The sequence below is a fragment of the Loxodonta africana genome, chromosome 1, assembly GCF_030014295.1.
Source record: "Loxodonta africana isolate mLoxAfr1 chromosome 1, mLoxAfr1.hap2, whole genome shotgun sequence".
Classification (NCBI taxonomy): Eukaryota; Metazoa; Chordata; class Mammalia; order Proboscidea; family Elephantidae; genus Loxodonta; species Loxodonta africana.
The window spans coordinates 99,363,188-99,378,702 of record NC_087342.1 but is presented as its reverse complement, the minus strand read 5'-3'; the positions used below and the strand labels follow the sequence as shown (position 1 = coordinate 99,378,702).

General features: G+C 42.1%; 1 protein-coding gene across 1 annotated transcript in view; it reads right to left on the bottom strand.

The window, feature by feature from the left end:
• Window positions 1-967: 967 nt before the first annotated feature.
• The window catches only part of RNF8 (ring finger protein 8), a 52,991-nt gene continuing 38,443 nt past the window's right edge, over window positions 968-15,515 (bottom strand). The window contains exon 8 of the mRNA XM_064285407.1: window positions 968-1,449. Coding sequence (XP_064141477.1) covers window positions 1,433-1,449 — 17 coding nt within the window. The 3' untranslated portion in view covers window positions 968-1,432. The remainder of the gene's footprint in view (window positions 1,450-15,515) is intronic.

The following is a 15,515-nucleotide window of genomic DNA, read 5'->3' as shown; positions in this document are numbered from 1 at the left end:
AAAAAGAGGTTATTACATTAAGATAGTAACAACCTTTTCCTTCTTTTCTCTTTTTTTCCAGAATTTTTTAATGTGGTTAAAATAAATGTTTTTATTTATTCATTATTTTTTTATTTCTTCTTCCTTGATTCCACTGGTATTTCAATCAGTAGTCATGGTGAGAAAGATGGAAACAAAGACTAGGGAATCCAGGATCCCCAATATTCACAGTATATTCTACAAAGAAAAAAAGCCCACCATCCCTAAAAAGTTAGCAACTCAACAATTACCAATCCTTTTTGAAAATACACAGGGTATAAATAAAGGCCTACAAAAGAATGGTTCTCCAGGTAGGCAGTAAAAAGGGAGAGGAAAATACCTTTCCATCTGGAAGGAAGTTATTGAATGACATAGCGCACAGTTTCGCAATCCTATTAGACGGTTCCCAGTTTGAAGCGACTACTCTTCAACTGCCTGTATGTTCCTTGATTCTCAAGCCTGGTAACCAAGGATACCACAGGCTGTCCTAAGCTTTTGTCTCTCAAGCATCAAAACTGGTTTTCTTTCTGTTTATAAAGCGGAGGCAGGTGAAAAAGAGATGACTTTTAATTTAAAAAAAAGAGAAAGCATACCAAGTTCTCATAAAATCATTGGCCATATTTTCATGACATTGGGTGAAAGAGGTTTGAAAACAACTTCCAAACCTCAGCTAAAGGAAAGGAATTTACCTCACTCTGAAACCAGGTAAGCAGTGACCCACCGACAGAATGAAAAGGAAACGTGACCATCAGGGGTTTAACAGAGCCCATCTGCCATGGCTGTGATCTTGGGCTTGGCTTCTTAGGATGACATTCAATTTCAAGTCTATCATCTGATACAGTCACTTTCATGGTTGTAATCTATGAGCTGCCAGTATTTACTTGTGAGACTGTCTGGGAGCTGAAAGGGAAGAAAGATAAATACACCAAAGCCCAGCTGAGCAACCAAAAGGTTTTACATTTTATTTCCAGGAAATGACATCTTGTTTTCACAAAGAGGTATTCCATCCTCTCAAAACAGAGGCCACCTTAGCTTTCGGGGGCAGCCATAAGGGTACAACCAACCTGTCCAAAATGGAGACGCTTCTGAGGTATCAAGGCAATAATAATAATAACAACAACAATAACAAATTTAAAAAACAGAACTAGAATAACCCATTCAACATGTAGTGAAACAGTCTATTAAGTGCCCTTAAGCAGCGGGCTTAAGTACGGGTGGGGCTTCAGACATGATGGCAGCAGGGCAGGCCAACATCAACGGCTTGTAACGGAGAACTTGCTAACTCAGCTCCTGTCCCACCTGGCTTCTCAAGATGACCTGCAGAATATCCCAAGTCCTGTCCAGAGTGAATCCTCCAGACCGATTCCAAGCTCCCATTGCCTGGAAGTCTTTCACATGCCCTGGAGCATGGTCTTCAGGACAGGCTCTTTGCTTTAGACAGAAAGAAAAGAGAAAGGAATGATAAGCCTGCATTTCCCTTCCCTGGCCTCCCTGCCTCCACCCTCACCACCCTCAGCCTCTTCTCCACACAGCAACCAAAGTGAACCTAGAAAATGTCAGTTAGATCATGTCACTCTACTCAAACCCCACTCCCCATTTTTGCCAGAGTAAGAGCTAAAGTCAAAGCCCTTTCAAAGACCTATCAGGCCCAACACAATCTGCCCCCCACCCCAGCCTCCTGACCTCCTCCCCTACTCTTCTCCCCATCGCTCATGCACTCCAGCCACACTGGCCTCCTTACTGTTCCTGCAACACATTTAGCATGCTCCCCCTTACTATTCCCTTGTGTGGGACACTCCCAGATGGCAACATGAAAACTTCCTTCAGATCTTACTCAGGTATTACCTTCTCAGTGATCCTTCCTTGACTATCCTGTTAAAAATGCAGCCTCTCTCTGTCACTCCCTGTTCCCCTTTCCCACTTTAGTTTTCTCCATAGCACTGATCACACCTAACTTACTAGATTTTTACTTCTGTTTATATTTTCAGCACCTAGACCAGCATGTAGCACAAAGCTGGCCCTCAATAAATACCTGCTCAAGAAAGCAATGAATTATATATACAGAAAGGGGCAAGGAGAGGTGAAGTTCTCTCTCTGTCCACCGAGGGGCGGGCTAAGAGGGGTTATTTACTGGCCTCCAGCCTTTTCTGATAACTTCTGCTTTCTTGACTCAGGAGGGTAGGGATCCTGGCCTACACCAAGGGCACAATAAAGCCACCAAGGAGATTGTCTCCTACCCTGAGACTGAGGCCTGGACCGCTTTGGTGGGAGGACCGAAGGGATTATAAAAGTTACTTTCTCCCACTTCTGTGCAGCCTCTGAAGTGGTGGGTCCTGGAGCTGGGCAAGCCTTCAGCCTTGGAGAGCTAAGTGAGAACCAAGCGGGCATCCCTTCCTCTCAGCCAATGGCTTCACCTAATAGCTCACGGAAAGATACAGAAGCCACAAGAAATTCCCTTGACTTCTCTCATGCAAATTCCCTTGCCTACTCTCCTACATTATAGTCTTCACTCTATAAAACAGAGGATGTACCCCCTCCTACTTTTTAAGGCTAATCCCTCCATCTGTGTTCTGCATTCCCTCTCCTCTCCGGCCTCCCAAGAATCTTGCCCTATCCACTACTATTTCAGCTTCCTAATCTCCTCTATAGGCTCCTTCCCGTCAGCAAGTAAACATATTCAAATCTCTCCTGTCTTTCAAAAACCAAAACCAAAACCTCCTTTTACCCTACTTCCTCCTCCAACTATAGCCTTCTATTGATGCTGGTCCCCACCATCTTAGTCACAGACAAATTTCTCAAGGAACTTGTCTATTCTTCTCCACTCCTTCACCTCATACTCATTCTCCAATTCACTGTTAACTGGTTTCTGATGCCAGTAGTTCTCCAAACTTGTACTAGACCAAGTCACCAATGTCCCACACACTTGCTACAAAGGACAACTTTTCATCCCTATCTTAACTGCTCAGCATTTCACATTGCTGAATTCACACTTCGTAACCATTCAAAAACATGCATCTGTCAAAGACCTACCATGTGCCAAATATGAAGTACTGGGGATACCACAGGGAATAGGAAAAAAAAAAAAAAATCTCTGCCCTCAAGGAGTTTATAAACCTAGGTCCAAGAGCACACAAACAAATGTAATTTCAATTTGGTAAATGCTTTGAAAGAAATCATAGGGAGATGTCCACAGTGTAATGAGAGGAGGCGTGCCTCAGACAAGGGTGTGGTCAGGAAGGCTCAAAGCACACCATTCTAACATCTTTTTTGGCTACACATTTCCCTCTTTCTATCTCTCTCTTTGGCCATTCCTTATATCAGTCTACCCTGCACACTCCTCTTCCACTACCCATTCCTCAAATGTTGGTGTTTCTCAGGGCCAGGGAATTTACCCTCGGTTCTTACCACCCGTGGAGAGGGCACAAAGTGGCTTAACCACTTCCATGGCACATGGTTCTCAAATCTAATATCTTAACCCAGTCCTGGCTTTCAGGGTCCAGATCCACATATCCAAATACCTACTGAATGGGCCACTGACGCCCTCAGGTGCTTTAAATTTACCTCCCCAAACTCCTTACTTTAGTGAATGCACTACCATTCACCCGGGTGTCCCTGACAGAAATCTGGGCAAGATCCTTGAGCTCAGTTTTCTCTCACTCCCTATAGTAAATCAGTCCCACAAACGTGTAGATTCTACCCCCTTAACTACCTCTGGAATCCATCTACTCTCCAACCCCACTGCTACTTCTGTAGCCCAGCCACCATCACCCTAGGCCTAGATTGCTGCCTCTAGTCTTGTCCCCCACTACCATTTATTTACCTCTTTGTGGCCACATTAAACCATCCAGAAAAATACAAACAGCAACACTCAGGTCTACACTTAAAATCTTCGGATAGTTTACCCACCACCTCTAGGCTAAATCTTTAACATGGCCCTTCATGATCCAGTCTTGCCACTTTATCCAGCTTCACTGGTCAACATTCTCTCTGGCCCTCTACAATCCAGTCATATCTCACTTCTTTCAGTCCTCAAAATTCCTTTGCTCTCTTGCTTCGGGCCCTTCTACTGTAACATGCACTTCTGCCTCGTCACTTCCTAAGAGTTTTCCCTTGGCCCCTACCTGGTACTGTTTTTCCCCCTTATGTAGCCCTTCACTAGAAGCGGCCTCAACCCTGCATCTAGACCAAAACCTCCATGGGGCAGGGGCTGCACATAACCCTGCTCACTTTTATCTCAGCACCTGGCACTGAGCAGGAGCTCAGAAGAAATGAAGCAAGAAAGAGACAGTTCTCTGGGGTTAGTTCTGGTTCAGGCTTCATGGGACAAGGGCAAAAGAGGTCCAAACTTTTCAAAAAGGAAAGCAGAGAGCAATTTTAGAAGCCCTAGCCAGAAATAGCATGTCTGGTTATATCAGATTTCTCAAAAACCACAGCTGTATGCAGCTGGACAGAATATCTATCCAGCCGACCCACGGAGGCATCAATAGTGGCGTACCTAATTCTATGATATTGGGGGAGATGGTAGAAGAGGCATAATCAGTGACCCAAGCTACTCTCTATGATTAGTTTTTGGAAATCTGGAATACCAACTCACTTGAGCTTGCTCTAAAAATGCTCTGTGCTCATGCAGAGCTAAGCACAGAAAGCAAGAAATCCTCAAGGAAAAGCTGCTTTGGTTAATGATACTATTTTACATTTGCACAGGCAATATCCTATAACAAGAAATTCCTGGGAGAGTGTGCAAAAAGTGAATCAAAAGGTTACATGTTAGAGGGGAGGAAGAAACCAGTTTTTAGAGTTAAAATAACTTTGTTTTATAAATAATTTTTTAAAAAGGGGGGAGGGGCAGGAGGAACTTCTGCTGTGGAAAACAGGAACGAATTATCTTAAGTACCTCCTGCCCAGACCCCCAGAGTCAGCCAGAGCTACTCACACTTGCTTCTTTTTAAGCTCTAGCCCATATGCTCCTGCTCTACCTCTAGGTCCTTCCTTGCCAGCTTGGTGGGCAAGCTGGGGCTGATGGCATTCCCCTGGAGGCCTCTAGCAGCAATGGGATCCCCCCTTGGCCAGCAAGCACTGGTCCTCACCTTTAGTACAACATGGCCAGGTTCAGCAGAGTCCCTGACTCTCTTGGATCAGGCTCCTCAGGGCATCTTTAAAGATGAAGTGGCCAGGTAGTCAAGGTCAAGGTCACTGATCTCTCCATCCTGACACAACATGGCTCCCCCAGACCCAGCAATCTATGAGTTGGGGTGCACTGGAGGATCATTAGTTGCATCTTAGAAGGCCACTGTCCTAAACTGTGAAAGCTTTCCTGTGCCTGTGGTGAGGGGGTAGCTTTTGGTGAAGGGGAGAAGACATTCCACCAGAAAGTACTAAAGTCAGGGAACAGCCTTTTGACCTCCAGAAGGAAGGACCATTCAGAAAATCACAAGGACTACAGAGTCAGCAAGAAATTTGAAGTTCTGGAACTTCCTGCATTGTTACTCCTTCTATTCCAATTAATCCTAGAGCTGACCTCTACTAATATTACAGCCCTCTTCCCCACTGGGTGAACAGTTCCTATGCTGCCCTTGTCATTTCAAACTGTGTATTCTGAGAGACCAATAAGGGTGACAGGGAGAGAAATTCAACAGAGGAAAAACTCATCTCTTTTTTTTCCTTATTGTGCTTTAGGTGAAAGTTTACAGCGTAAGTTAGTTTCTCATATAAAAATTTATACACGCATTGTTATGTGACCCTAGTTGCTATCCCTGTAATGTGACCACACATTCCTCCTTTCCACCCCAGATTTCCCGTGTCCATTCAACCAGCTCCTGTCCCTTTCTACCCACTCATCTTGCCTCCGGACAGAAGCTGCCCATTTAGCCTCGTGTATCTACTTGAACTAAGAAGCACACTCTTCAAGAGTATTGGTTTATGTCTTATAGTCCAGTCTATTCTTTGTCTGAAGAGTTGACTTCAGGAATGGTTTTAGTTCTGCGTTAACAGAGAGCCTGGGGCCCATGTCTTCTGCAGTTCTTCCAGTCTCGGTCATACCATTAAGTCTGGTCTGTTTACTAGAATTTGAGTTCTACACCCTACTCGTCTCCTGCGCTGTCAGGGACTCCCTGGGAAAAACCCATCTTGATGACAAAGGAAGGACAATAGGAGACAAAAGAAGGGAAGGGAAAGAAAAAAAGGAGGGGCAAAAAACGGAGGGAGGAGTTGGAAAAATAAGAAAAAAGCTTCTAGTGACAAGCTAATTTCCTATACCATGACAATTTTGCAAAGGATAAATTTTTAAAAGTCAAAAATTATAAAGAGCACAGTGGTGTATACAATTTGAGTACATGTATGGGGACACCCCCACCCCATCCCAACTTTGCTGACAGCCATTTTCCCTTAGACATCGTCCTACACAAGGCAGGCAGGAAGGAATGTTAACTTCATGTACATGACCCTCTGGGTAGATTAAAAGTACTTGCAAACAAGTATTCTCTCTGGATGAGTTCCATTTGCTAGACATTGTTACCGTTGCTACACTCCTCTGCCTTCCAGCAAAGGAGAACAAACAGGTGCCATCAGGGAGAACCCTCCAGGTGGCAGATGGATGCTCTCTTCAGAGGTTTCTCCTGCCCTGTGTCTAGACCACCCTCCTGGCCCACAGGAAGCTGACAAGAGTCACAGGCCACGTGGCCTGACTTGGGCCAATCTCCCCAGAGACCCCAACCTCTGAAGGAACCTCTGTCTCACAAATTCGCAAAAACTGTTGTTCACAAAACTTTCTCCTTACCCCCACTCTCCTGAAGTCCCCAGCACTCTCACTAGTACCCTCGGTTCAACATTGTAGTAGCAAGGGAGGTAGGGAAGGCAGTTTGAAAAAGGCCCTGAGTTGAAAATCACTGTTCCAAAGGGCCAACAAGATTTCCTTTCTAGACCATTTGCTTTATTCTTTTCTGAGTGCAACCTAAAGCAAAAAATAAGAGTGTTTAACACTCTTGCCAACCAACCAACATCTAATGAGAACAGAACAAACGGGGGAGGTGGAAGCAGCTGACAGAAGACTCTGCTCCCTCACCTCACCAGCTCCAGAGGGGGATCCTCTATACAGGATGTCAAAGAAAACTCTTCCCTTCTGAAAAATCTCATGTCAATATTCCAGAGAGCCACAATTAATCATATGACAAGCATTTATCAAATGCTCCTTATCCGTCCCAGCTCCAGAGCATCCTTTCTCCCACACAGGATACAGCACCTACCATTCTCACCTCTGTCCTCTCCTCTGTGTTTATAAGACTTTATAAGAGATTAATGGCTTATCAGTCATGAGGCATTACTCCACCCACTAGGATGTGGAACTTTAAGACAACCACCAGCTGAGGGGGCCTGGGGGGGTGGGGGGGGTGGGTTGCTCTACTGACATCAGAGCATAGGATTGTCTGGTTGGACAGCCTCATGCAGCCACAGATAGACAGGCCTCCCTCTCTGAACCAAAACTCATGATACGAGCAACCGCTGCCCAGGAGGAAAATGGCCCTTCCACAATTTCAAAATTTTGGCAACTACAGGCTTGCCAATCCTAGTTCCCAGATCCTAAATTTGGTCCTATTTAAAATTCCCACACACTTAGGATTAATAAACCAGCTTTCAATTGTCCATTGAATATGCAAGAAAGGTTGGTCTTTGAACTGAGAATTTTATGTAAACCCCACACTGCAGCCCAGTGAAGCTGCTGATGGCCCTGGCATGTCGTTCCCTAAATTGGGCCCCAGAACGATCTGTCTGTCTCTAGAGAAAACCTCAAAGCTGCACTCCCTGCGATAACCGCAGAAACTGAGACTGGTGCCAGAACTGCTCTCAGACAGTGCATGCAACAGGGAGGCCAACTGGTTCTCAAGTGTTGCCTCCCAGTGTTACCAAAAAGAGAGAGAGGCACCATCTCTACCCTTTGGAGAGGAATGGGGGGCTTGATGCTATTTACCCTACAGAATTAGCTGTGTGTTAGGGAACTCAGAGGTAAACTTAGGACATGGAGCTCTTCTTTCCCCTTCCAAGGCTTCATGAAGCCATCTACCATGCTTCGACCAGCTAGAAGGAACCTAGTCAGTGGGCTGGGTAAAGAAAGCACGTGGGTATCCCCACCCGGCAAGCAGACCTAGCACACTTCAGCTCACAGACCATAACCTGACCTTGGGTCAAATCTGGGTACCCAGGCCACTACTCCTCTCAGAAAGGAAAGGGAGAAGAAAAAAGGAGGCATTCACAAGGCCTCAAAAGACACTTCCTAAGCCTTGGCTGTCCTCATACTACCCTGACACCATGTGGACATTAAGTCTTATGTGGGCCACAAGGAGAGGGCATACTAGGAACAGGTCACTGCTTCTCATGCCTCTGTGCTTTGCTTGTGCCATTTCCTCTGTTGGGAAAGCTACCCGCCTAGGGAATTTTTAAGGCTTAGTTCTAAAGTCACTTCCTTTTTGAAACTTCCCCTCAGGAAAAAATTCATTTGGCCCAGGCCAAATGAAGGGCCCCTACTCTGCATTTTCACCACCCTGTTATGGAACGCATCACACTATTTACTTGACTTTCTATCTCTTCCACTAGGACATGGGTACAAAGAGGGCTGAGACGATGTCTTATTTTTCTCTTTATCCTGATGCCTAGTTTAGTATTTCTGTAAATGCTTGTAGAGTAATGGGAGGTAGAGATGAAGAACAAGGAGATTTTTCCAGAATCAAGTGGCTCTTGGAGGGAAAAATCTGGCCGGGGGCTCAAAACTGGAACAAAATCCAACAGCACACAGCTGTCAGAAAAATGGAAAATACTTTGGCATCAAGGAATCAACTGCAGGCCACCCCACCTTCCCACAGGTCAGAATGTCTTCCTTGGGCATAACACATTCAAGCATACTTCCTGCTCCATGCCCACACCACCTGGCTCTGCAACAGGCTTGCTGTCTCAGCTCTGGTGGACCAAACAAGGGCCAGGCTCATCAGCATCAGATTCCTGGCCCTATTCAAAGTTGCTGACATCTGTTGAAGCGCTGAGAGAGAGAAAACTGTGGACAGAAGACTCTAAGCAGTGTGGCCTTTAAGCCTTCAAGCTTCTCTGGACTTAGAGAAAGGTATATCCAAAGACACACATGAACATAGGTTGCTAATGGCAGCACCTGGAAGGGCAGTGAGCTTCTGGTTCTTCTCCTGTGATTGACCTACTATGTAAAGCTAACTGACATCACAATTTGGCTCTGAAGCTTTCCCAGAAGGTGGCAGTTTATTGGACTATTAAAAGGACTGAACATAATAATATCTATCCTGCTTCTATGCCCAACAACCAAATCTTTCTACCCATTAGCTTCCTTGTGCTTTGCCCCAGGACACATTCTTTTGCCACAAGGACACTCAAACCTCAAGTAGAGTAGCTCTCTGCAACCTTCAACACATCAGGCCCCAAATGTAACCAGATCACCTGATTAAATGAACAGATATTCACTATGGTGTGGCTCATTAGGGAGACTTACCTATCCCTTCCCTAATCCCTGCATCCCAACTCACTCCAACTGGGACACTTCTTGGTAAATACATATAATCCCCAATGATAACACGGCAGGATTATATTTATATCTTTTTGGCTTAATATTATGTCAATTTGTGTAACTAAGCTGTGACTGTTATAGATAGAACCTGTATCTGCGTTTTTTTCAGGCATTTTTCAAATTATACGTCTTTAACTCGTATAAACATTCCATTAATAATTCACTGTGTATCCAACCCAAGGTTTTTACAAGATCTGGTTGGCAACCAGAACCCTGATGGCACTGTGGTTAAGAGCTACAGGTCAGCAGCTTGAATCCAACAGTCGCTCCTTGGAAACCTCTATGGGGCAGTTCTATTCTGTCTTAAAGGGTCCCTATGAGTCAGAATCAACTTGATGGCAACAGGGTTGGTTTTTTGGACTGCAACCAAACTGTCTTGAGCAACAGCACCATCTAGTGATCAGCACAGCAAACTGATAGCGTGTCTCTAATCTTTTATCCCCGTCGCCCCCTCCACCAAGGCACACATACTTAAGCCCCACTTCCATGCTAATCAAATAAAAAAAAAAAAATAGCTTAGGTTAATTCCACCTCAATTTGTTCTCATACATTTCTTACCTTTAACGCTTTCTGATCTCTTCCACCTCTTCCTTAGCTCAAGAATCACTAATCTGACTCTTTTTTCCCTAAACTATCTGGATGTCAGAGGGCATCCCTTAAAACCTAGAAGCCATTAAAGGGAAATTTAAATGTGTGGAAGGGGAAAAAAACCCTTTGAAGTAAAAAACTAACCAACACTTGAGAGGAAAATAATTGCACCTCATGTCACAAGTGTTAGTTTTCTAAAGGACCCCTTAATAATAATAAGAAAAAGCCAATAACTAAATAGAGAAGTGATCAAAAATACTAACAGACAGTTCACAAAAGAAGAAATACTTTTAACATAAAAAAAGGTACTCAATCTAACTATGAGTTCAAAAAAAAAAATCCTATTTTTACCATCAGATTGGAAAGATAAGAACGTTTGAGACTATAATATGTTGGTAAGGGTGTGGGAAACAGGCATGGTTATATACTGTGGCTGAGACTGTAAAACTGGTCCACTTCTCTGAAGAACAATTTGGCAATATCTATTAAAATTACCCACTGACCTAATAATTTCACTTCTAGAATTTATCCTACAGACATAACTCACAGGTTTGTAAAATGACATAGGTATAAAATACTTATTAAAGCATTTGTTTTTTTAATAACAAAAGATAAAAAGCAACTTAAAATTTTATTCAAAAGGTGACTGGCTAATTAAATTATGGTATATCCAAATAATGAAAAACTATGAGATTATTTAAAGCATGATGGTGCTCCTACACACTGATTTAGAAGAACTTCAAGAAACATCATCAAGTAAATAAGGTATAGAAGACGACATACAGGGTACTATCATCTGTACAAAACACACATGCACACACATTCCAGGGACTGTCCCTAGAAGGAAATACAAGAAACTGATAAAAAACAGTTGCTTTCAAGGAGGAGAACCAAGGGCCAGCGATAGGACAGAGACTGAATTTTCACTGTGTGCCACTTTGAACCTTTGGAATTTTATACCATATACATGTATTATCTCATCAGGAAAAAATATATGTATAAAGAAAAGTTATCCAGATCATGGTAAAGATGTGATCTTATCAAGAGAGCTAAGTGACAGCTATATCAAGAAAAAGGGAAGTCATACATATTGTGAGATGAAATTAACTACAAAAGTGCCAACCAACAGAAAGTCTTTTTTACCCCTTAGACTCTTCACGTAAGTCTCCATATACCTTATTTATTCGCCCTTAATTAAATCATTCTTTCTTCAGAAAACATTCAAGGTAAACAAAACATTTCATTTCACTCTACTTTTTCTCTTTTTAAAAAAATTACTACAGGGGAACCAGATTAATGGAAATGGAACAACCAGAATGGAAATACTGAGAATGTTCACGCATTGTGAAGAATGTAACCAACCAATGTCCCTGAACAACTTGTGTAGAAACTGTTGAATGGGAACATAAACTGCTGTGAAAAACATTCAGTGAAAACACAACATTATTTAAAAATAATAGATGCTCAGCAAATGTCTGCAGAACTGAATAAAGACAAAGTAGCTATGAAAAATTACTAATGCTCTGTTTTGTCTTTAATTATAAATACGTAACATCTAATCCACATCCATTCAGGAGTAGCCAGCCTGAAACATTCTATTAGAAAAAAAAAACGCTGTATCAGTGGATATCACTGATGAATAGAATTAAGGTCTGAAGAGTTAAGCCTTATATTTTTATTTTAATACTTTTGTATATTGTTTTGTATGTTTGGTAGAAAAGTATAAGAAGGACAGAAAAATAAGAAAGTACAGTTAAAAAAGATATATTGAATCTGCACATTTATCTCTGCTCCTTCCCAAATGCCACTCAATTAATGGTAAATAAAAAAGGCATAAATTATGAAGTACAGAACAAACAACAGAGAAGGCCACTGTAGACAGAGATATCTCAGCAGACTGGAAAAACTGAAACCCTAGCCTCCGTGGATGTGCATGTATGGGTTTGAGTGGGAGTAGGTAAGGGAGTGGCTGGAAACAGACCGGCTGAAAGTCCTTCTAAGAAGCACTTAAACCGCCTGACCCCCTTCCCACTTTATACAAACAACAGGAAAAACTGTGCCCTCCTCTATACCGATAGAAGACTAGGGGTTTCCTATCTGGAGATACTGAACCAGAAGCTCTAGACTCAGGAATACCAGGCATAGCTTAGATGGGAGAGAACAGGGAAGGAAGGTGAGGTGCCTCACTAAAGGTGAGGGAATAAAGTGAAAGCCCACATAGCAAAAGGTGGGAAAGAAAGACACACATATACACAGCCTATCCTCCTTCCCCTCCTCAGCCTTGCTACCTTGTCTTACCCTACCCTCTGCCATCCCCCTTATTCATAGGTCAGGAGACTGCAAGATTCAACTCTGAGGAAACTAATCAAATCAAGAGAAAAGACCTAAAAGCACTCTCAGTTGGATACTCCCCTCAACAAAACAGAAGTGTCTTGGCAGACTCTTATGCAGTAAAGCCCTATAGTTGGCAAGTGTTGCCCAAGCATACAGAGCTCCAACCAGCATTTAGTTTCTCCCTCCTAAATATGAACCACATGGCCAAAGATTGCCAGATATTTGAGGAATACCCCTAACATCAAAGAAATAAATCAAAATTAATGAAAAGGAACCCAGAAAAAAAGGACATTGCAAGAAATTAAATAAGCCTTAAACTAATATCTTTGAAAGATAAAATACTGCACCTAGGAAACAAGACCAGGATAAAAAAGAAACATATAGAGAATTTTAAAATGAGCTCTTGAAAATTAAAAATGAGAACAGAAATAAATTCCTTAGTAGGGCTAGAAATTAAAATTGAGGAAATCTCATAAGAAGTAGAAAAAAAGACATGAGCCCCAAAATTCAACTAACAGGAGTGGCAGAAGGAAATTATCAGAGACGTTTCCCCAAACTGAAGAACATGAGTTTCCAGACTGAAAGGACATATAGAATGTCTAGCACAATGACTGAAAAGAGAACACACTAAGGCATATCATCATAAAATTTCAGAGTACTAAAGAAAAATCCTAAAAGTTCCCAGAGAGAAAAACTGGATTACATCAAAATGACTAGGAACAAGAATAGCATTAGATTTCTTGGTAGCAGCACTAGAATCTGTAAGACAGCTGCACAATGCTTTCAAAAATCTGAGGGAAAACAATTTCCTAGCATAAATTCTATACCCAGGTAAACTACCAAACAAATATGAGAGAACATAAAGATACTCCCAACATATCAGGATCTCGAAATTTTATATCTAATGCATGCCTTCTTGGGTAGTTAATGGTGGATGTATTCCACCACATCAACCCATCAAACCAAGAAAGAGGAAGAAAACAGGGGACCCAGCTCAAGAGAGAGACAAAGGGATGCTCAGCATCATTAATCATTAGGGAAATGCAAATCAAAATGAGATACAACTTCACACCCACCAGGATGGCTATTAAATAACAAGTGTTGCCAAGGGTCTGGGTTGCTGGTGGGAATTTAAAAGGAATGGTTTAGCCATTACTGAAAATAGTTTGGCAGTTCCTCAAAAAGTTAAACAGAATTACCTCATGATTCAGCCATTCCAGTCATAGGTATATACATACCCAAGAGACTTGAAAGCAGGGACTCAAACAGATACTTACACACCAATGATCATTGCAGCATTATTCACAATACCCAAAAGGTGGAAACAACCCAAGTGTCCACCAACAGATGAATGTATTAAAAAAAAAAAAAGTCCATATAATGGAATATTATTCAGCCACAAAGAGAAATGAAGTTCTGATACATGTGTGCCTTGGCTGACCCTTGGAAACATTACACTGAGTGAAATAAATGAGGCACAAAAGGACAAATATTGTATGATCCCACTCATATGAAATATCTACAACGGGCAAATGCAGAGAGAAAAAGGTTTAACAGTGGTTACCAGGGTCTGGTAAGAGGGTGAAGTGGACAATTATTGCTTAAGAGGTTATTGGTTTCTGTTTAGGGTGATAACAAACTTTTGGAAATGGATAGTGATGAAGTTTGCAAAATATGTGGAATGTAATTAATGTCACTGAATTGTACACTTAAAAAATGGTTAAAATGGCAAACTTTTTGTTATATATATTTTACCACAATAATTTTTTTTTTAAGTAAGAGTAAGGAAGGAAGAAAGTCAACAAAAGAATACGACTAAATATTTTCTTTCTTTGGGAACATAATCCATTCATAAGTCTGGAGCTCCTATATACTAGGACCACTACAAGCCAAAAACATCCACTACAGCAAAGACAACTGAAGTATATAAGGTAGTAAATATTGGTGGTACGCTGCCTCCTGATTTGGAAAAGAAATGACTTGAGGTCAGGGACTTTTAACTTGTACTAGAGTGTATAATACAGTGATAACACACATGAATGCTTTCATGCTCACATTTCCAAAGAGCTAAGCAATGTATTGGAAGGGAAGGCAAATCCTACTTGGGTTTTAGTAGGGCTTGAATGTGATCTCACTGTGACTTCTGTGACCTCGGTCATTATAAAGCTAAAACGTCTAGACCAGATACATGATGCTTCAATGGATACCCAGCTGGCTACTGGTTCACACCCAAGGGCCCAACTGCTCACAGAGTAAAAGGGCCTATAGACAATTTCCTTAGTCTCTCCAGGTGCATTTGTATTTTTAAAGAGAAAATTATTAAATAAATTTCCAATTGGGAAAATTTAAGACAAAGTATAGGAGATATATTTTGGCAAAAAAAAAAAAAATCAGCTGTCCAGGAATCCTAACATCTTTGAAAGGGCATGTGAGCAGTTTTCTACCTGCCCAATTCTCCCTTCCATTCCTGTTAGTGGTATATTCTTGGAATAGTCTTCTAATTTTGCTATCTTCAGTTCTCTCCACATACCCAGCCCAAGACTCTTCCTGTTCCTCCCCTAGATGATGAACTTGGTCCCACATCTTTGCCCACCAAGGGAGTAGGTAAAAAAAAAACTGGCAGTATGAGAAAAGGAAAGGGGAAACTGCCTGGGGCCCAGAAGAGAAGAGGGATATTAACTCTTCGTGATGTGATGAACTATAAACGAAGATGACCTTAACAGCCATCCTTGGTCTTTTTGAGAACATGGAACAATAGATAATGGCTAGACTACTGTTATGGGTTGAATTATGTCCCCCAAAAAGGTATGTTCAAGTCCAAACCCTCAGTACCTGTGAATGTGACTTTATTTGGAAATAAGGTCTTTGCAGATATAATCTCAAGATGAAGTCATAGTGGACTAGGGTGGGCCCTAAATTCAATATGACTGGTGTCTTTATCAGGAGAGAGAGATTTAGAGATAGACAGGTGCACAGAGAAAACCATGTGGTGATGGAG